At 38.2% G+C, this 22,751-nt stretch overlaps 1 protein-coding gene across 50 annotated transcripts in view; it reads right to left on the bottom strand.

Moving 5' to 3' along the window:
* LOC106882850 (uncharacterized) overlaps positions 1-22,751 on the bottom strand; it is a 187,340-nt gene that overhangs the window by 61,873 nt on the left and 102,716 nt on the right. For all 50 annotated transcript variants that reach the window (XM_089360293.1, XM_089360290.1, XM_089360275.1 and 47 more), the window contains 10 exons: positions 22,096-22,278; positions 17,731-17,891; positions 14,584-14,656; positions 11,470-11,583; positions 9,977-10,126; positions 8,761-8,827; positions 5,905-6,016; positions 3,760-3,851; positions 2,588-2,784; positions 670-788 (listed from right to left, as the gene is read on the bottom strand). In XM_089360293.1, the coding sequence (XP_089216419.1) occupies positions 670-788; positions 2,588-2,784; positions 3,760-3,851; positions 5,905-6,016; positions 8,761-8,827; positions 9,977-10,126; positions 11,470-11,583; positions 14,584-14,656; positions 17,731-17,891; positions 22,096-22,278 (1,268 nt within the window). The remainder of the gene's footprint in view (positions 1-669; positions 789-2,587; positions 2,785-3,759; positions 3,852-5,904; positions 6,017-8,760; positions 8,828-9,976; positions 10,127-11,469; positions 11,584-14,583; positions 14,657-17,730; positions 17,892-22,095; positions 22,279-22,751) is intronic.

A 22,751-nucleotide genomic window follows, 5' to 3' on the forward strand; every position in this document is an offset into this window, starting at 1 on the left:
TATACTTATCTATTTTGTGATATAGAACAGAAAAATATTTTTGTATGCGAATTTATTTCATGTAAAAAATTGTCTTATTTCGATAATTTCAACCAATCACTGACAAGTATTCAGTTGTTTAGATTTACTCCTTTGGCTGATTAAGCGATGTAAAGCGTATTTAATCTCCATACCTTCGTTTTATTTGCTTTTTTCATTTTAAATTTGCTTTAACCCTAACCCTAACCCTAGGGTTAGGGTTAGGGTTAGAGTTAGGGTAAGGGTTAGGGTTAATTGTTTCAGAATCGTTTGTTTATGTAGTCGGCACTTAATGTATATCGGCTGAATGGACGTCAGTGATTGGTTGAAATTACAGAATAACATGGAATAATTTATGGATTTCTTTTTTTTTAAAGAAGACTAAGAGAAAAAGATGTTTTATATGACACATTCTACCAGTGTTCCAAGTTTCAAAGTGTTTCGTTAATGAAAAATGTGGCCCCCGTTTTAAAAAAGATCCGTATAATATTCATAAAATATAGCTAAATCACATAAGACATGGAATATGACTGTCATAGACTCATTCCTGAATTTGAGACTCAAAGTAGGGAGTGATACATATGTAAGGATGTTGTGGTACAGGTCGTTCTCCTTTCATTCAAAAACAAAAATGCTACAATATGAGCTTACCTTACATTCCGGTCTTGACAAGCAGTGGCTACAAACTTTTCTGCGGCATCAACGTCCATATCGTACAGAGTTGTCTTCCCCACAAGATGCTGATGAAGATTAAACTGAAACTCTGGATGCTGGAAAACACAACAGAAAAGGAAACCAATTCTTAAGGAGACAAAACAATTTAGAAATTCTATAGAATTTATGTTGGATTCCGGGGAAAAACAGTTATGAAACCCTGGGGAACCAAGTGTTTTGAAACTGAACCACTATGAAAAGGAATATTGGTTTGAAAATATTGAAGCGAGGTTCCAAAACTTACAAAGACATTGTGTTATATAGATTTGTTAGCAATCATCATCATCATCATCATCGTTTAACGTCCGCTTTCCATGCTAGCATGGGTTGGACGATTTGACTGAGGACTGGTGAAACCAGATGGCTACACCAGGCTCCAATCTGATTTGGCAGAGTTTCTACTATTGGATGCCCTTCCTAACGCCAACCACTCCGAGAGTGTAGTGGGTGCTTTTACGTGTCACCCGCACGAAGGCCAGTCAGGCAGTACTGGCAACGGCCACGCTCAAAATGGTGTATTTTATGTGCCACCCACACAAGAGCCAGTCCAGGGGCACTGGCAACGATCTCGCTCAAAAGTCCTTACACATGTCCTTTTACGTGCCACCGGCACAAAGGCCAGTCAGGCGGTAAAGAAAGCAAGAGTTTATACACACATTTCCCTTGTTAAATGATATGAGTTCCAGAAATTCTAATAAGATCTGAATATTTATTAAATGTATTTATTTACTTATATAATGCTAATGAGAGGTGAGCAGGATGTCACAAATGTAGATAGAAATCATTTTACTCTGCAAAAAATTCAACTGTGGAAGTGAGATAACAAAGTGGTTGTTTATCTCCTAAGTCAGCCCTATAAAAAGAGGTGTCCCAGCTGTGACCATCCTAACTTCGCAGTTTAACTAAGATTACATTAATCAATTTACTTCTTTTTGAAGATGTTAGGATGAGTGATTTGAGGGAGATTTGGTTACTATTTCTAGTCAGTCCATTAGTGACCATGTAGAAACTCCTTCAATGGTTTGTGGTAAGCAGAGTAATGTGTCCTGAAGAACCCCAAGAACTGTAATTTATGACCTCCTAACCAGAAGTCCATTTCAACCTTTTAGCCACATTAGGTATGTCACACAACAGTAGGTCCAAATTCAACAACTTAATCTGTGAAGAATGATATCCTCCTTTTATTATATTCTGGTTGTTCTATCTTGAAAGAAGTTTAGCTTCACAAATTTCGTCCATCCATTTTTTCTGCCCATTGTTCCTGAGAGAGTTCAGGATAAAGTCCTCAGGCATTTCCTCCATAGGATCCTATCAGAAGTAACCGTCATTATACTTCACTACTGGATTCTCAAGAGTGACCAATTGAGACTATGGATTTCATTTTTGGTCTTCTCTGCAGGGAGTCTCTCAAGATCAAACTGCTACTACTCTGTACAGAGAGGTCACAGTTCTGGAAGGACTGACATGCAGTTAGAATGTTGCAGGAAAGGATTGCAAGATAGATTCTTCAAGCAAAACCAAAACAAATTTCATTTTTAGAAATACTTGAGATACACGGTATGAGTTCTGATGAAGTAGGTAGTAGAGCAAGGATGTGTTGAGATGAGTCTAGTTAAGATTCATGCATGACAAAATATAGGCATCACTGGAGATAATTCTAGGGAGACTTGTCCAAATATGCAAAAATATGCATTAAGAGGTTAAAATTATTGAGGTACAACTCCTATCAGAAGCAACCGTACCAAGTAGGTAACCAGTCAATCTTCATGTAAATGTTAAAATATGATTCTAAGCTTATAAATGCAACTAATGAAAAAGTAAAAAAGAATTTAAATACAATTAAGTAGAAACTTACCAATTGTGCATTTCGAAACAAGAGAGATTTATCAGCACTACAGCTTAGCATTCGAAACTGACCATCATTTTTGGTGAACTTGACTGCTGTGATGGAAGAGGAATGGTCATCTAGTGTTTGTAACAGTCCATAATCTTGTTCAACATCAAAGATATGGATTAACCGATCCCTGCTTGCTGTTGCTAACAGTCGAGGTTCTGGAAAGAAAAATGCAATAAACTGAAGACTTTTCATTTCCTATCAAGAGTTACAGAGACAACTAACATTGGAACTATATTCTTCCTGGTCTACATTTAACAAGACAACTTGCCAATACATCCTTTAGTGACTTCAATGTCTATTGACACTTCCAAATATCTTCCTCCTATTTACATACCAATAATGCACTTTTACATTTCTTTAGCATGTTCTACATAGGCGTAAGAGTGACTGTGTGGTAAGTAGCTTGCTTATGAACCACATGGTTCCAGGTTCAGTCCCACTACATGGCACCATGGGCAAGTGTCTTCTACTATAGCCTCGGGCTGACCAAAGCCTTGTGAGTGGATTTGGTAGACAGAAACTGAAAGAAACCTGTTGTGTGTATATATATATATATGTCTGTATATGTCTATGTGTCTATCCACCCCCCAACATCGCTTGACAACCAATGCTGGTATGTTTACATCTCCGTAACTTAGCAGTTCGGCAAAAGAGACCGATAGAATAAGTACTAGGCTTACAAAGAATAAGTCCTGGGGTCGATTTGCTCGACTGAAGGCAGTACCCCAGCATGGCCACAGTCAAATGACTGAAACAAGTAAAAGAGTAAAACATGGCTGAGTGTGCGCACACACACACACACAAAACCTAAACGTAAGTCTGTCAAAGCCTGTATGTATTTCTTGAATGGAGATCATTTACAATAAGATCTGTCCCCTTTAAAACAACATTAACACACACACACACACTATACAACTCTTACACAAAATAACATCCATTTTACTCATGACTACTAAACACAGATGTTAAATTATTTACTTAATATACTTTATTGACAATAGATAAATAGAAGTATGCATTAAACTTTATGAAATTTAAAATTGAGTTTTATAGATCATTAATTATCCATTAAAATGGCACTCAACCAGAGAATTGGTGGGAACTTGCACAATCAAAACTTAAATTCTTACCTGTGTGTAGTGGAGAATATTCCAGAGATAACACTTCAGCATCATGTGCTTCAATTGCTTTGGTTTCTATCATCTCTGACAAGTCATAGATCCTGAAATACAAACATTACTTTTTTTATGATGATGGTGATGGTGATGGTGGTGGTGGTGGTGGTGGTGATGGTGATGATGATGATGATGATGATGATGGTGGTGGTGGTGGTGGTGGTGGTGGTGGTGATGATGATGATGATGATGATGATGATGATGATGGTGGTGGTGATGATGATGATGATGATGATGATGATGATGATGATGACGACGATGACGACGATGACGACGGTGACGACGATGACGACGGTGACGACGATGACGACGATGACGATGACGATGACGATGGTGGTGGTGATGATGATGATGGTGGTGATGATGATGATGGTGGTGATGATGATGATGGTGGTGATGATGATGATGATGGTGGTGATGATGACGACGACGACGATATATTTATTTCCCACTGTTCGAAGACAATGTGCAAAAACAGCAGAAATTTTACCTACAACAATGACTGATGCGTGCGCGCGCGTGCGCGCACACATGTATATACATGTGTGCACCCTTATCCTAACATCATGTGATGGTTGTAAATGAGCACCACTGTCATACAAGTGGAGTTATTTCCAGTCTTCCATGGGAAAAAGTGTCAGGCTATGGAGAATAGTACTGTGCCTGGATACAGGTGAGGGTTGGCGACAGTAAAGGCATCAGGTCGTAGAAACTCTACCTCAATAAATTCCATCTGACCCTTGCAAGAATGGAAAGGTGAACGTTAAATGATAAGGATTCAGATTAAGGATAATAATGAGGGATTTCTACTTAAAACAATATTTTTGGAGGTAAGTCATAATCAATTGAATTATCCCACTATATAACAAATACTTTATTTCGACTTTGGAGGGGGAAGAAGAAAACGTAATTCCAGCAAAATTCAAGACGAAAGGGAATAGCTATATTATGAAATAAAAAGTCACAGCCAGGTATTGAAATGTTTCTAATATAATAATGACGATAATTCATTTACAACCTGTGAAAGAGATTCAGCTGATCAGTCTATAAGCAATACTTAATCAATATATTTTTTCACAACCTAGGAACAATGGATTGGGATCAATCTATGTAATCTATGGTCGCATGGAGAAACAGACGCGTGAGGAAAGGAAGGGAAGTAACCGAATATAAAGGGAAGTAACTCTGCTCATCCGTCGTCTTCCTAGTATAAGTTTTTTGTTTTTATTTTTTGATCTAGGCATTGAGCTACAAACATGACGAGATTCGGTCTTACACCGAACTTTAACACCAAGACATTTGTAAAACTGACTACTGCTATAACTGGCAATATCTGGAAAATGTGTTGCTGTTAGATATTTGTGAAGGTCTTTCTGTATGTAGCTAGCCAAGTATTTGGGTCAGTCGTAAGCTATAGTAGATGAAATTTGCCCAAAACTGTATGGTTGGAAAGAGAATTTCTTAACCACACTACCACAACTACATATACACACACACAGACACAGGCATGGCTATGTGGTTAAGAAGCTTATTTCCAACCATGGGTTCAGCCATGCTACATAGCACCTTAGGCAAGTGTCTTCCACTATAGACCCAGGCTAAACAAAGCCTTGAGAAGGGATTAGCTTAATGAAGACTGAAATAAGCCCACTATGAATACATATATATATATATATATATATATACGTGTGTGCATGTGTTTTTGTGTACCCTTACCTTGGTACTATGTGATGATTGTAAATAAGCATCACCATCATATACGTAAGGTTGTTAGTTTCCAGTGTTCCATGAAAAATATCTGTTTTTCACAAGAAAATATTATCTTGCAAGGATATAGGTAAGACAATTGGAAAGGGCATCTAGTCATAGAAATTCTGCCCCAACAAATTCTATCTGACCCATGCAAGCATAGAAAAGTGGATGTCAAAACAATGGAAAGTCCATGTGCATATACGCACGCACGCGGACGGACACACACACACACACACACACACACACACACACACACAAAGGCTACACTGTGTAAAGTGGCGATTGTTAAATAAAGCATCCAGTTGTAGAAACCATGCAAAAAATCAAAAAAAAAAAAAACAGCTATACCTAACATTTCCCATCCGATCACCTGAAGCCAGACATTGACCATCTGGGCTGATTTTAATAGCCCGAATACCATTTTTGCCCTCTTTTCCTTCAGACTTTTCGGCTCCTGCACCTTAAAAAAGAAAAAAAAGTTTCTGAAGTGTTTCTTTCAAGAGAAATCAGACACATTTAAGTCATATCAATAGTTATAGAGCAAGCAAAATGCTAAGAGGAGCAATAAAACAGTTACAGAGCAAGCAAAATGCTAAGAGGAGCAATAAAACAGTTACAGAGCAAGCTACATCAACTAAATAGTCACAGAAGCAGTTTAATAGCCACAGAATGGGCTAAATAACCACAGAATGGGCTGAACAATCACAGAAAGAGTTAAATAATCACAAAACGAGTTAAATAGTCACAGAAACAGATAAATATCCATAAAACCTGGTGAATAACTAAATAGTCAGAGAAACAGGTAAATAGCCACAAAACACAAGTAAATAGGTATAATGAGATAATTATAATTACTTGAATACAAGCTGTTCACATTCTAAATATGCAGACCTTAACTACAAGTAGTATATCAAAATGAAGTGGCTATAATTACTGCTATTAATTAGACAATAGGTAAAGAGGTTAAACAGAAACAATTATTCAAAGAAAGCTACAACTTTATAAACTCAAGTAAAAGTCAATCTCATGTCCAATGAACTCTTGATTTTGGGCCAAGATCTCAATAATTTATGATGTCTTGCACATGGGTCAACTTCTTATATGTTAGGGGAGTAGAACAAGTAATTGTACCAGCAGTAATAATGCTCCATGTTTTCATGGAGCCTTGAGTTGGCCTATGAAGTTAAATAGCCATCATTGTAATAATCACTCACTCCTCTGTGCCTATATATCTGCATTCTATCTGGTGCAGGCTTGGCTGTGTGGTAAAGAAGTTGGCTTTACAATATGTGATTTCAGGTTCAATCTCACTGCACAGTACCTTGGGCCAACTTGCAAGTGAATTCATCATCATCATCATTCAACATCTGCCTTCCATGCTAGCATGGGTGGGGTGGTTTCACAAGACCAGGTTAGACAGAAGCTTTTACCAGACTCCTGTGACAGTTTTGACAGCATTTTTACAGTTGGATGCCCTTCCTAACACCAACCACTCAGCTGAGTGGACTTAATGTTTTTTCACATGGCACAAGTAAAAGCGAGGCCAGTTTTGGCAAGGTTTTTACAGCTGGATGCCCTCCCGAACACCAAACACTTCACAGTGTGGACTGGGTACTTTCAAGTGGCACCTGCACCGACAGGGTCACCAAGTACTTGCAGGGCAAACAAACAAAAAAATTTCAAGAGGGAAGGGGGCATTGGAGGAGGCAACCTTGTGTTGGATGATGAAAGGTTATAGTGAGAAAGAAACAGGTGTCTTTCAGTAGAAGTACAAGGAGAGAGAGAGAGAGAGAGAGAGAGAGAGAGAGATAGAGAGATCAGAAATGAAGACAGAAACAGGTGCACTACCGCAAAGGAAATACATGGTTACCCAACTTGGGGGAAGTGCAGGAGGAGAGAAAGTGGGAGACAGCAGGATAGAGATTGTGGCAAAATGCCAGACATACTCACAAGGGACAGGGATCAGAATATAAATGGGATGGTTGAGTAAAAGAAGAGAGAGATACAGATGGTGGAAAATGCCAGGACATACCCTTGAGGTTCAAGCACCACAATATAAGCAGCAGGATATTGCAAAGGAAGTGTGATTAAAGAGTAGGGGGTGGGGCTAAAACCTGGGTATATATATATATATATATATATATATATATATATATATATATATATTCAAGGGGGCTACTGAATAACAATGATACAGAGGAACAGGGCCATGAGGAAATGTGAGGGAGAGATGTAGAGGTGTAGATTGGTTTGTTGGGGTAGAGTGAATGAAGTTTTCTTGTTACGGGTGGATGGACCACACAGGTCAGAGGGCAAGCAGACAGCAATGATACAGTGGCACAGGGCCAAGAGGACAGGATTGGGGAGTGGGAAGCAAGCATAGTGCATGAAGCAGAAATGTGAGGAAGAGAAGAGATGTAGAGATGCAGTTTGGTTTGTTGTGGTAGAATGTGTGAGAAGCTTTCTTGTTAAGTATGGGTGAGACACACAGCACTTGTAGAACTCGGCTTTGCTGACACGGGTGGGTCTTCTCTAGAACTTCATATTGCCAGACATTTCGGTCCATTGTCATTTCCTCTGTGAGGCCCAACATCTTGAGATCTGTCCTTACCATTTAATCCCATGTGTCCCTAGGTTTCCCTCTTCCATTTGACAGAAATTGGAAGGTGTGAGTGAGTGTGTGTGTGTGTGTGTGTGTGTGTGTGTGTGTGTGTGTGTGTGTGTGTGTATGCGCACATGTTTTTTTCTCTCTCTCTACCTTGATATCAGGTGATTGTTGTAAATGAATGTCATTTCCAATATTCTGCCAAAACATGTTTGGCCATGGGGAAATGTTAATTTTGGGGGGAACAGATGTGTGTGTGTATGTTGGCAACAGGAAGGGTATCTGACTTTAGAAAATCTGCCTCAATAAACTCCATCTGACCTATGCAAGCAGAGAAAAGTGGTTGTTAAAGCAATAATGATGAATTGGTGGATATTTCGTGCTTTGTTTCCTGGCACCAACTGTTAAATATTTCATGTCTGGTGCTAAATTTCAACTCAATAAAATTATCCCAGCTAATCATTTCTTGTATCTAAAAACTTGGGCCTTCAAAACGACCTCTACGTGAGTATATGTACTGTTTGTAGTTACTTTTATATAAATTTGTTTCATTGGATAAAGCTGACGGTTGGAAAACCCAAATAATCAATGTTACTTACCTGTATTGCAGTCCCCATCACAGAGAAAAGAATAACAGGGATCTGTGTAATATGTCTTCAAGAGTTCCTGAAATACAAAAATAATATTTCTGTACATTTGACACTAAAATTCCTTGATAACTTTTAGAAAAATAAGTTTTAAAACAAAGAATTTCTTAAGTTCAAAACTAAATAGTGAAGAAAATACCCAAAAATATAAATAACCAAAGAAGTTAGCTTTCTGAAATTTAATCTTCAATTGTAAAAACTGTTGGCTAATTGAAGCCCCATAATCAAATACTGGGATTGACATTATCAATTAGCCCCTTCCACAAAATTACAGGCTTAGTGTTTATCGTAGAAAGGATTATTATTATTGTTGTTATTATTTTTATTAAAGCAGTGATATAGCAGAATAATTAGCATGTCAGACAAAATGCTTAGCAGTCTTTCTCCCAGCTTTGTGTTCTAAGTCCAAATGCTGTTGAGGTCAACTTTGCCTCTCATCCTTTCGGGGTCAATGAAATAGGTACCAGTTGAGCACTGGGGTCCAATGTAATCAACCAGACCCCTACCCCAAAATTTCAAGCCCATTGAAAAAAGGATTATTAATGACAATGAATTGGTAGAATTGTTAGAGCATTAAAAAATGCGTTAGGTATGAGTTCCAAGTCTATGTTCTGAGTTCAAATCCTGGTGAGGTTAATTTTCTCTTCGTCTTTCCAGGGTCATTAAAACAAAATACTATTTAAGATCTAGTGTCAATGGAATTCAGTAACATCCTGTTAGCTTTGTACCTGAATTAGTGACAATTATATTTGTATGTATGTGTATATATTTGATTGCGCCCTTTTAAAGCCTAGCCAGGCTTGTGGGCCTAGTTTCCTGGTTTCAATGGCCTATGTGTTCCCCAGCTGGACGGGACACCAGTCCATCGCAGCATTACTCAGTTTTGCCAGCTGAGTGGATTGGAGCAACATGAAATGAAGTGTTTTTCTCAAGAACACAACGCGTCGCCAGGTCCAGGAATCGAAACCACAATCTTAAAATCATGATGCCAACACCCTAACCACTAAGTCACGTGCCTCCACACATATATATATATATATATAAAATATTTGTATATATGTACACATACACTGTTGCATGTACATAGAAATGAACAGATGTAATTATAAACAATAATGTGCATGGATTTTATTAAATTGAAAAAAAAACAAGAATAGATGGTATTTACATGGCTGTATATGTTTCTTCTGTAAGGCCCCAATTCTGTAATATGCTGGCTGATGTTCCAAACCCGTATTGTATCATCATTAGAACAAGTAATAAAGGAACCAGGTGGAAGACATGAAGTATTTTTATTTTTCTCTGCTGCTGGATATATCTGAACATACGAAAATATCATGGATGAGATCAAAGACAATAAACTTTAAAAAATAAATATCATTAAAATTTTAATAAAAGTAAAACATTAAAATTTGTTTGAGAAAATATATCTCAGAAAATATAACGAAAAAAACTTTCTCTTACTCAAATAAATTTGAAGTTAGAAAAAGCATTGCAATAAATAAATAAACATATTTTCTTTCTAAGTAAATTAATTTTTTTAAAGTTAAACTGCGAATGGAAAACTGAAAATAATACCAGTAAATTGAGGAACATGGATTTTTTAACTATTGTTGCACTCTAACATTTTATTCAGATTTAATAAGTTGGTAGCTTTTGATTAAAGAAAGCACACCATTTTAGTATTACAACAAAGCTTCATTGTCAAATCTGCAGGATTATCATTCAATATTTCAAGCTTTCAACTACATACCATTCCTTCATAAACAAAACAATATTTATGCAAGTGTGCGTGGGTATACATACACCTGTTCTGTTCTATACTTTCAGCCACAATATTCCTTTGTAAACACACACACATATACACACATGATGGGTTTCTTTCAGTTTCTTATTTCTTTACTGCCCACAAGGGGCTAAAAAACATAGAGGGGACAAACAAGGGATTAAGTCGATTACATAGACTCCAGTGCATAACTGTTACCTAATTTATCGACCCCGAAAGGATGAAAGGCAAAGTCGACCTCGACGGAATTTGAACTCAGAATGTAGTGGCAGACGAAATACCGCTAAGCATTTCGCCCGGTGTGCTAACGTTTCTGCCAGCTCGCCGCCTTTCAGTTTCTGTCTACCAAATCCACTCACAAGTCTTTGTTTAGCTCATGGCTATAGTAGAAGACACTTGCCCAAGATGTTGCATAGTGGGACAGAACTAGAGACCTAGTGGGTGAGAAGTGAGCTTCTTAACCACACTGCCATGCCTGCACCTATGGTCATCATAATCATAATCATCATTATTTAACATCCATTTTCCATTCTGGCATGGATGGAATGCTCTGACAGAATCTGGTGAGCTGCAAAGGTAGTGGCTTTGGTATGTTTTCTATAGCTAGATGCCCTTCCTAATGCCAATCAAAAATACTGGGTGTTTTTTACTAATGCTGCTAGCATTAGTGAGGTTGCCAAGTAAGTTACAAGACATTAAAAAAAAAAAAAAGAAAGAGAGAAAGACCCCATAACTAGGTAGTGGGGGAACATTAGGAAAAAGGAGGTAGCTTTAGGCCAGATGCTGAGAAGCTGAAGTATGATAGAAAGAAAAGCACAGGTGTCTTAATATAAGAAGAGATGCATTGAGTTTATAGTAAAAAGAAATTTCCTTACCTCTAGATCCCAAATACACCCTGAGTGGTATAATGTAGACCATATTTTACCAACTTTATATATGTCATGAACATCCCAGATATACAGACTGTGGTCACTATAGACACAAGTTATCTGAAATAGAAAACAATTATATGAGAAATATTTACTAGACAACATTATAAGGCACAGGATGTCTAAAATGAAAATAAAACCATCCACAGTTTCAGTAAAATAGACCGATTATCAAGACCGAAATATTTCAAAATCTAAAATAAGGCAGAGGAGTGGTTGTGTGGTAAATAGCTTGCTTACCAACCACATGGTTCTGGGTTCAGTCCCTCTGTGCGGCACCTTGGGTAAGTGTCTTCTACTATAGCCTCGGGCCAACCAAAGCCTTGTGAGTGGATTTGGCAGACGGAAACTGAAAGAAGCCCGTCGTATATATGTGTGTGTGTGTGTGTGTGTGTGTGTGTGTTTGTGTTTGTCCCCCTAGCATTGCTTGACAACCGATGTTGGGGTGTTTACGTCCTCATAACTTAGCAGTTTGGCAAAAGAGACCAATAGAATAAGTACTAGGCTTACAAAGAATAAGTGACAAAAAAAAAAATACAACATGAAGCATAGAAAGTTCACGATTATACATGTTAACCTACTGCAAATCTTCAAAAACATTGTCATTCACCATGATATTTAGCAAAAAACAATGGCAGGAGGGGCATTTAAGAAATATTTGATCTAGCCATTTAATTCATTTAAAACTTCTAAAATTATCTAATTATTAAAAGTGGTAACACAGAATATAATATTTAAGCTTCCATGCAGAAATGAGCATATAATTTTGATGCCCTAGCTCAAGTCAAATTACGTTTGATCAGTTGGAATAGTAAAAAATAAACTGTAGAGAAGAATCGATGACATAGTGTAATAAGATACTAATGCAGGAACAATAAATAATACACAGCAGCAAACGTAATGAGATATTGGAATATCGAAAGTAATTTTCATAGAATCATTAAGTTACAGAAATATAAAGTGGTAAATACACACTGTAAAACTGGGTCACATCTTCAAATTTTGTTTACAAGTAAGAATCAATATAATAAAAGGTAGCTATCACAGCATGTGCTCTTAGCTAATCCAGTCATTATCTCAACAATCAATGAACTGAGTGAGAAAAGCAAGTAGATTTACCTATGGCTGACATAAGAAGAGTTGTACAGAGGAAACAAATGGATTCCAAGGTTAGTTCAAGAAATATTTTTAGGAAAAAAGAGGAAATACAAACTAATGGTTTCTTTTGACAAAGTTTTAAAAGGAGAAACATACTTCTAGATAGATTATCTTCTATCTTTTACTTGTTTCAGTCAATGAAATGTGGCCATGCTGGGACACCATCTTCAAAGGATTTAGTCAAACAAATCACCCGCCAGTGAGTATTTTTTTAAGTCAGGTACTTATGTTGTCAGCCTCTTTTCCAAAACCACTAAGTTACAAAGGCATAAACAAATCAAACACTGGTTGTCAAGTGGTGTTGGGTGAGGATAAAGCAACTGTGCTGGTGCAACGTAAAAAGCACCCATGCTGATACCACACAAAAAAACACTCTGTAAAGTGGTTGGTGCTAGGAAGGGCATCCAGCTATAGAAACCATGCCAAAACAAACAAGTGAAGCCTGGTGCAGATCTCCACCCTGCCAACTCCTGTCAAACCATCTGATTCATGCCAGCATGGAAAACAAATGTTAAATGGTGATGCAGATTTTGACACAGTTTCCATCTACCAAATTCACTCAGAAGGCATTGGCTGCCCCAAGGATACAGTGGAAGTCACCTGCCCAAGGTGCCATGCTGTGGGACTGAACTCAAAACTATGTGGTTGCGAAATGAACTTTGTAACCACACTGCCATGCTGTTATGTCTGAGTGAAAAAAATGAGATGGTTATAACTGTGTTTGAGCTAAGCTAGGGTTCAACAACAATAAACCTGATTGGTCTGAACTTCAAATGTAGAGAGACCTAACAAAATATTATGTATTATTTAGTTTCAACTGCACCTCCGCTGAAGTACAAATTCATATCAACAGTCACATCAATAGTCTATATATTAAATATGTTAACACCTACTTAACCTACTTATTGTTTGTTATGCAGACAGCATCTATTTTACTACACCAACAACAAAAATGTACAATCTTGTATATTTACTTACTGATTTTTTTAATAAGTAATGAACACTGATGAAAACTATCTGACAAACTAGAAGCTTTTGAAATGTTGACATATAGAAGAACATAAAGAATATCTTGGACAAAACAAAACTTAGGAAGAAGTGTGACAACTAGCAAATGTAAAAAGAGCATGACTTTCAGCTATAAAAAGAAAGGCAGTCAAAATATAAGTGTCTTCTTCAACACGCCTGGTTCTTCAGTGGAAATGAAAAATAAAAACTATCTGTAGCATGACACAAGAAGCCAGCGCCATTTTGTACGAGATCTCGCCAGCGGCCATTGCCAGGTCTGAGACAAGAGCAAGATCTTACCTACAACCATGTTTGCCATGCATGAGACCATTAGACCACAGCGAGGCTCTCGTGGGCAACATCTATTTAAGGAGGTGTATTGAGTAACCCGTTCTGTTCTCTCGCGTTGCCACTCACATTGAATAACACTGCAACCTAGCAGCTCACAGCAGATTCTTAAAACGCTCTAACTTTACCCATTATCTCCAGAGGTAAAACACCTCTCGCAAACGGAGCTAACGAATTGTGCGCTGACATACAGATGGTCACCGGGAGCAAACCCCATGAAATGAGAACCAAATAAACAACCATTGAATGCATCTACTTGTAAGCCTCTTCTTCGAGTTCCAGAATCCTAAGACTACAAAAAAATAATTGTAATGGGAGAAGGAGATACTCCACAGGTATCAGGAACCTTCTAGTCCCATTATAGATCTTTTCACTTCTTTGACAAATTTCCTTTAACTTAGATCATATTCTGGGATAATTATTAATATTTATATTTAAACTTGGTGACATACAACAAAGAAATTTATCTGTGTGCACAGTATGCATCGCACCTCTAATGCCCCCCCCCCCCCCATTTATTATGAAGTTCTTAAATTTAGTTCTTACCTTTTTATTAATATCATCATAAGTTAAAGCCATAGAATCAGGATAAAGAGCATCTGTCTTCGGACACACTTGGCTGAAATTTAGAATGAGAAATGACACATTAAGACAACATTGTTTTCTTTTCAATATTTCACTTGTGGTGAGCTGGCAGAAATGTTAGCACACCGGGCAAGATGCTTAGCAGTATTTTGTCTGTCTTTATGTTCTGAGTTCAAATTCTGCCTAGGTCGACTCTGCCTTTCATCCTTTCAGGGTCAATAAATTAAGCACCAGTTGCTTACTGGGGTCATCTAATCAAGTGGCCCCCTCCCCCAAAATTTTGGGCCTTGTGCCTAGGGTAGAAAAGAATATTTCACTTGCCATTTCTCTTTCTTGCAAAGTCTGCATGTTTTGGTGTATCTGCATAAATTGCTAACACTCTCAAACATGAAAGGGCTACGGCAGTGATTGTTTTACATGACTCAACCAGAAGAGAAGCATTACAAAGACATGTTATTGTTTGGACAAATTAAAGATTGTATTGAACAGAGAGACAGTTTGCAAAGTGAGGTTTGCCAATAATTTATTCTTATCTCCTAAATAACAAATTATCACAATCAACTGTCATAGTATAACTATTTAAAAGACCTATATTTTCAATTAATTTGCTAAGAAGCGAAATCGTCATGGCACCTGTGCCCAGCATTGCCTTCCTGGTACTTGTGCCAGATGGCATGTGTAAAGACATTCGAGCGAGATCGTTGCCAGTGCCACCGAACTGACTCCTGTGCAGGTGGCACGTAAAATACACCATTTTGAGCGTGGCCATTGCCAGTACCGCCCGACTGGCCTTCGTGCTGGTGGCACGTAAAAGCACCCACTACACTCTCGGAGTGGTTGGCGTTAGGAAGGGCATCAAACTGTAGAAACTCTGCCAAATCAGATTGGAGCCTGGTGCAGCCATCTGGTTCTCCAGTCCTCAGTCAAATCGTCCAACCCATACTAGCATGGAAAGCGGACATTAAACGACGATGATGATGAAATACCAGCCAAATCACCTTCAAATCATAACTTCAAAAGATGAAGAACATTTCGAAAATAGACGCCCAGATACACTGTATGAAATAAAAGATGGAATAGTCACAGCTGCAACACCTTTGATTATTATAAAGTCTACAGATTTTATAATCTGGGCTGATTTGGGGTTAAAACAACAGTAACACTATCAGAATCAAATCTTATCATTTGTCATTTTAACATACATTTCTTCATATCAGAAAGGGTTTGACAAGTCTGTCACGCCAGAATGAGTCAATTGGGTATGACAATTTGAACGCTGATGATTTGGCATGGCTGAATGGACATTCAACCCATTTTGACGACAGCATGTTTTGACAATGGATGCAAACATACATTCACACATGCTTGCACTCACAGAAATATACGTATATGGATAGAGTGAGGGAGGAGAGAGGGAGAAAGACATTACACATACATACACACATACCTAGATTTCATGTGCACAAACAGAGAGAGGGAGAGACGGAGAAAAACATTACATCTAATGTCCAATAAGGCAGCACCAAATCATTGACGCCAAAACATCTCATACCCCTATCACACTAAACGTCACTACTTGTTATGCTGTTACAACTTCCTCATATTATTCTTCTTGCTCTTCCTTCAAGTACCTTCTACTGTTAGCATACAGAGGTTTACCATCACCTACAGGTTTCAATGTAGGACCAGAGATATCAACCTATCGAAACCTCAATTAGCAAACTGTTTTTATATTTAATACAGTCATTAATATATTCAAATACCATTAGACCAATTCCATTTTCTTGTTCTTCTTATTCCTACATTATAAAGTTATACAAAGTATCTCTGATTTACCAGAAGTCTATTAGATGAATTGTGGAGGCGCAATGGCCCAGTGGTTAGGGCAGTGGACTCGCGGTTTCGATTCCCAGACCGGGCGTTGTGAGTGTTTATTGAGCGAAAACACCTAAAGCTCCACGAGGCTCCAGCAGTAAATGGTGGCGAACCCTGCTGTAGTCTTTCACCACAACTTTCTCTCACTCTTACTTCCTGTTTCTGTTATACCTGTAATGTAATTCAAAGAGTCAGCCTTGTCACACTGAATCTCCCCGAGAACTACGTTAAGGGTACACGTGTCTGTGGAGTGCTCAGCCACTTGCACGTTAATTTCACGAGCAGGCTGTTCCGTTGATCGGATCAACTGGAACCCCCGACGTCGTAAGCGACGGAGTGCCAACAACAACATTAAATGAATTATGGCAATCTGTATAAAATCTGAGCAAGAAAATTGTCTGAGCCTTTAAACGTTCCTTTATTTTAATTTTGAAATGCAATAACACATTTTTTCTCATCCCTCCCATCTATTTTTCAGTTACAATTTCAAGATTATTATAATGTGGCAATTTTTATGCCACATTAAAATATTTAAAAATATTTAAGAGATTACTAAAGAATGTTGTTGTTGGCACTCCGTCGCTTACGACGTTGAGGGTTCCAGTTGATCCGATCAACGGAACAGCCTGCTCGTGAAATTAACGTGCAAGTGGCTGAGCACTCCACAGACACGTGTACCCTTAACGTAGTTCTCAGGGAGATTCAGCGTAACACAGAGTGTGACAAGGCTGACCCTTTGAATTACAGGCACAACAGAAACAGGAAGTAAGAGTGAGAGAAAGTTGTGGTGAAGGAGTAGAGCAGGGTTCGCCACCATCCCCTGCCGGGGCCTCGTGGAGCTTTTAGGTGTTTTCGCTCAATAAACACTCGCAACGCCCGGTCTGGGAATCGAAACCACAATCCTATGACCGCAAGTCCGCTGCCCTAATCACTGGGCCATTGCGCCTCCACTTTTACTAAAGAACAGTGATAACAAAAACAACCATTTTTATTATTATCCTTATTAGAGAGAGAAAGGAAGAGAGGAAGGGAGGAGGGAGGAAGAGAGGAAGGGAGGAGGAAGGAAAGGAGGGAGGAGGAAAGAGGAAGGGAGGAGGAAAGAGGAAGGGAGGAGGAAAGAGGAAGGGAGGAGGAAAGAGGAAGGGAGGATAAAGTTTAGTACACAGACAGATTCTGCAAATTGTGATGATACGAAGGTGCAAAAGTGAAATACTAGAGAAGTTCAAACATTACCTGATATTGACAGCCGCTGAAACATCTACGCCAAGTGGGTGAGGCTTGGGAAGGGAAGCTACAAAATGAAGATTTTGAGCATCAAACACTCGAATCACACCATTGGCACAACCAATAAATACGTGCTCTTCTCCAACAGCCATACCAGTTGCATTCTTCGCCTGAAAGAAATTAAAAAAAAAAAAAAGTAAAAAATAATTATGATAAATAAATAATGGCTTCAAATTTTAGCACAGGGGCCAGCAATTTAAGGGGAGAAAGATATTCAATTACATCAATCCCCAGTACTCAACGGGTACTTATTTTATTAATCCCTAAAGGATGAAAGGCAATTATTGACCATAAGAGGATTTGAACTCAAATCATAAAGAACCAGGAGAAAATCTGCTAAGCATTTTGTCCAACATGCTAATGATTCTGCCAACTCACCACCTTTTTATGAATAAATAATAGGCACAAGCGTGGCTGTGTAGTAAGAAGCTTGCTTCCCAACCACATGGTTCCGGGTTCAGTCCCACTGTGTGGTACCTTGGGCAAGTGTCTAATATAGTCTAGGGCTGACCAAAGCCTCATAAGTGGATTTGGCAGACAAAAACTGAAAGAAGTCCATCACATATATATATATATATATATATATATATATGTATGCATGTTTGTATGTGTGTGTGTGTATTTGTGTCTCTATTTGTCATCGTCCCCCGTCACCACTTGACAACCAGTGTTGGTGTGTTTACGTCCCTGTAACTTAGCAGCTCAGTGAAAGAAACTGATAGAATAAGTACTAGGCTTAAAAAAATAAGCCCTGGAGTCAATTTGTTCAACTAAAACCCCACAATGCAGTGCTCCAGCATGGCTGCAGTCAAATGACTGAAACAAGTAAAAGAATAAAAGAATATTTAATAATTTCTTGTTATAGACATTAACACAAATAGTATAATGTGTATAATTGTTAATACTAGATAAAATCAAACAGAATCTTGACAGCTATTTGAAAACATAATAAGCCTTAAAAATTACTTTATAAATTACATCAGTATGATATGTGAAAACACCATATGTTATGTTAGCAATTTAACTTAGCAGTTTAACAAGTTGATAAGTTAATTTGCTAAACTGACATATCATGGATAACTGTGTCAAAGGGCTGACATGCTCACAATAGTGTGAGCAGAGGAGAATTGTATCGGACATCAATTAAAGAGCCTTGCTTGTATTTCTCTCTTTCTGCCAAAGAAAGAGGGGAAAAAAAGGAAAAAATACAGAAAGGAAAAAGGAGGGAAAAAAGAGGGGGGAAAAGATGAAAAAAGAAGAAAAAAAGGAGTGATAGCCGGGTGGACTGCCAGTCGGACATACAGACAGGACAGACGGACTGGCAGACAGACAGACTGGCAGACAGACAGACTGGCAGACAGACAGACTGGCAGACAGACAGACTGGCAGACAGACAGACTGGCAGACAGACAGACTGGCAGACAGAGACTGGCAGACAGACAGACTGGCAGACAGACAGACTGGCAGACAGACAGACTGGCAGACAGACAGACTGGCAGACAGACAGACTGGCAGACAGACGGACTGGCAGACAGACGGACTGGCAGACAGACGGACGGACGGACAGGCAGACAGACAGACTGACAGGCAGGCAGACTGACAGGCAGACAGACAGACTGACAGGCAGGCAGACTGACAGGCAGGCAGACTGACAGACAGAGTCTACTTCCCAACTTGCTGATATCGAACAAATAAAGCTTCTCGTTATATCAATTTATGACATTAGAAGCTACCTGATCAGAAGCTTTCATGAATGTTCCCATGAAAAGCGAAATCAAAGATAATTATTTACCTTAAGTAAATTTGTAAGGATTTTAAGTAAATTACATTAAGACAGCCATAAAGAAGACATCCTGAGAAAAAAAGACTAAGAGGAATTTGAACCTAAAACTTTCAGAGTGCCATAAGGTTACTGTGTACAGTGAAATTGATTTAATTTACTTGAATATTCAATTAAAGTATATAAATGAGAATTTACTGTTTGCATTGAATTCTCTGTGTCCACAGGCTGAATATTAGACTAGTTGTAATAAATATACAGAGATGCATTGACAGTTTTATTGAACTTAAATGTCCAGTGAAGTTATTGCTTACAAATACAGGTAATCCCCTCCCCAACCACCCCACCATTAAAAAAAAAAAAAGCTGTTAATGTTAGGAAATGGTCAAGCAGAAATCAAATGATCAACCACTACACATGACGCTGCAGAATCAAGCTGAGTCAAGCCAGCTGACATAACTATGAACGCTGATGAAGACTTCTACAAACATTCCTAATATTCTAGTTGTTGTTGTTGTTTAACTTCAGGTCAGCAACGATCCAGTAGACCTAAAGTATTCCTGTCATGATCAATCTGACTTTTTAGAGTAACTACAACTTTCATTATCTAACGAGCTTTGTCGTTTTTTTGTTATACATAATACAATAGTGCATGATTTTGAGGGAGATTTTGGTTGCTATTTCGAGACTCCCCTGTTTGTAGTTTGATGTTTAGTTTGATACTAAGAGAGGCTCCATAAATGTGTAAAACTAATTGAAAGTCAAGGCAAATGTAACTGAAGTCTAAGAGTTTGACTGTGTCTATTTTGTTCTATTTCCTTTTACCTTCATACCATCAACAGTTGAATCTGTCAAAATAAGCACTTCTAACGTCTCCAGCATCATTAAACACATTATCTACCAACTTAAGCTGTTTAAAATCAAAACATACAACTTCCGTCATTCTCACCTGAAACGCTCTTTATTCACAATCCCTCCCTTTTTCCAAGCCTTTCTTAATTTAATTCTCACACATCTTTGAAAGCCATCTGTATCAGCCCTATTTTCTTCAAACTAACATTACCCAACCAACAAATCATTTATGTATTTGTGCACCCCACATACACTCACATCTTTATGTTACATAGTAACTGCTTTTACATTACTGTGTGTGTGTGCGTGTGCATGCACACACACAGAAATATGAATATTTCCTTCTCCAAGTCCTTTGCTGAAGTCAGTATGTTATGATAATGTTCTGGTTGCATCTACAAAATATTTATTTCCATATTATATATACATGTGTGTGTGTGCGTGTATTGCATTTCAGATCATATAACTTCTCCAGTTTTCCAGCCACAAAGTATTCTCTTCCAAACCCAAATATTATACAATTTGTAACACAAACAACCTACAATATGAAATACAAATGAAATCTTTCAGAACTTCTTCATTCGAGTGAAACTCCTTTATGCTACAACTTAGCAATTGGTCTCTGAATCATGTTAGAGGCTATGATCATCATTTTCCCCACTCCCAAACCAACACCACTCATCTAACATTGATGTGAATGAAAATTCAGCAGACCATATTCAAAAGCAGCCTCCAAAACTCTAGTACTTCTGGTCTACCTTTCTTCTGCTTTTTCTATCACTATCCCAACAGCCATCCTTGACACTGAACTAACATATTTACTTGCATGTAAGTCACACCCCTAATTTAGTGCTAAATCTTGGTACAAAAGTTTTCCCTTTCATAGATATATGCCGTACCCCAATTTTTCTACTTAAACATCAAGTATAAAATATTTGGACTTATTCACAAGTAAATATGGTGATTAGTTGCTGTCTGTCAATACCCCCAAACCAGTCAGCACACCCATTTCAAACTGTATAATCTCTAAGTGTACCCACACCACTGCCCCACACCGACTTCACTAACTACCTCATATAATCCTTGCTCCCCACAATGCCAATAAAACAAGATAGTAATATCCTTATCCTCTAGGCCTGTAAAACAGGTCTTGTTAAAGAATTTGGCTGTTAAAACACACACAAGTACAGACGTGTGTGCATAGACACAAGAACATGTGTGTGTGTGTGTGTGTGTGTGTGTGTGTGTGCGTGCGCGCGCGCACTCAGGCCCACATGCATATGTATGTACACACATAAATGTTCTAAACAATTGATAGATAATGTGGGGATGAGGTGAACCAGAAGTATAGGGTCAGTGACATCAGCAGCTGAGGGACCCTACCAGGTGGCCACAGCAGCGAGGGAGGTCACATGAGCATAAGTAGGATCAGCATGGGCTTCTCATAAGGAGGACCAGTGTGGGCCTCTTTGCTTTGGGGCAGTCATGGTGCACAGACGTGTGTGGACGTGTGATCAAGAGGGAATGTGTTGTTAGGTTCTGGCAAGAAGTTAGGCAGGTAGAGCGCCTTCGGATGTAACCTAGCTGGAAAGTAGACACTGTAAGAGAATCCAAGAGGTAAGTGAATCGCACTTCGTCCCGCATGCTACAGATAATTTATATGGTGGAATGTGAATACTCACCCGTAACTCAACCCATTTTTCAAGCAAACGTTTCTCATTGAACTCACAAAGCAAGCCCGACTGTGTTATTGTGTAAGTATAGGCAGACATAGCACCTTTACCACAGGCCACATCCTTGAAGAAATTGTTTTTCTGTTCACCAAGAATTCCTGAACGGCCCATTAATGGAACTGTTTCATTTATCTGGAAAACGAAAAAAAAAAACATCAAAAGATTACATGAAAAACCAATAGCGTTGGGTTTTACAAAGGGAAAAGTAGAGTTTATCATGATGTTTGTCATGAAAACATGTCTGTAATTGTTGATAATTTTAACTATGGTCCTTCTAAATAGATGATATATTCAATTTTTTTTTTTTAAGTTGATGTTTTTTTTTGGACTTAGGTTTTTTTTTTAATGAGAGAAAGATGGGAGGGATCAGAAGATAGAGTGGAAAGAGACAAGAGAGTGAAAAGAAAAACAGCTGAGATGTTAGGGAGAGAGGTACTGTGAAGGAATGAAAGAGATGAGACTAATATGAACAATTTCAATATATTGAGAGAGGTAGTAAAAAGAGTAGCAAAGACAGCCAAGACAGTAAATTACAAGACTGAAAACACTAATGTCCACAGTTCAAATCTCATTAAGAGCCATCTTTATTTTTCACCACCAACTCA

This window comes from Octopus bimaculoides, chromosome 11 (assembly GCF_046866305.1).
Source record: "Octopus bimaculoides isolate indiv1 chromosome 11, ASM4686630v1, whole genome shotgun sequence".
NCBI lineage: Eukaryota > Metazoa > Mollusca > Cephalopoda > Octopoda > Octopodidae > Octopus > Octopus bimaculoides.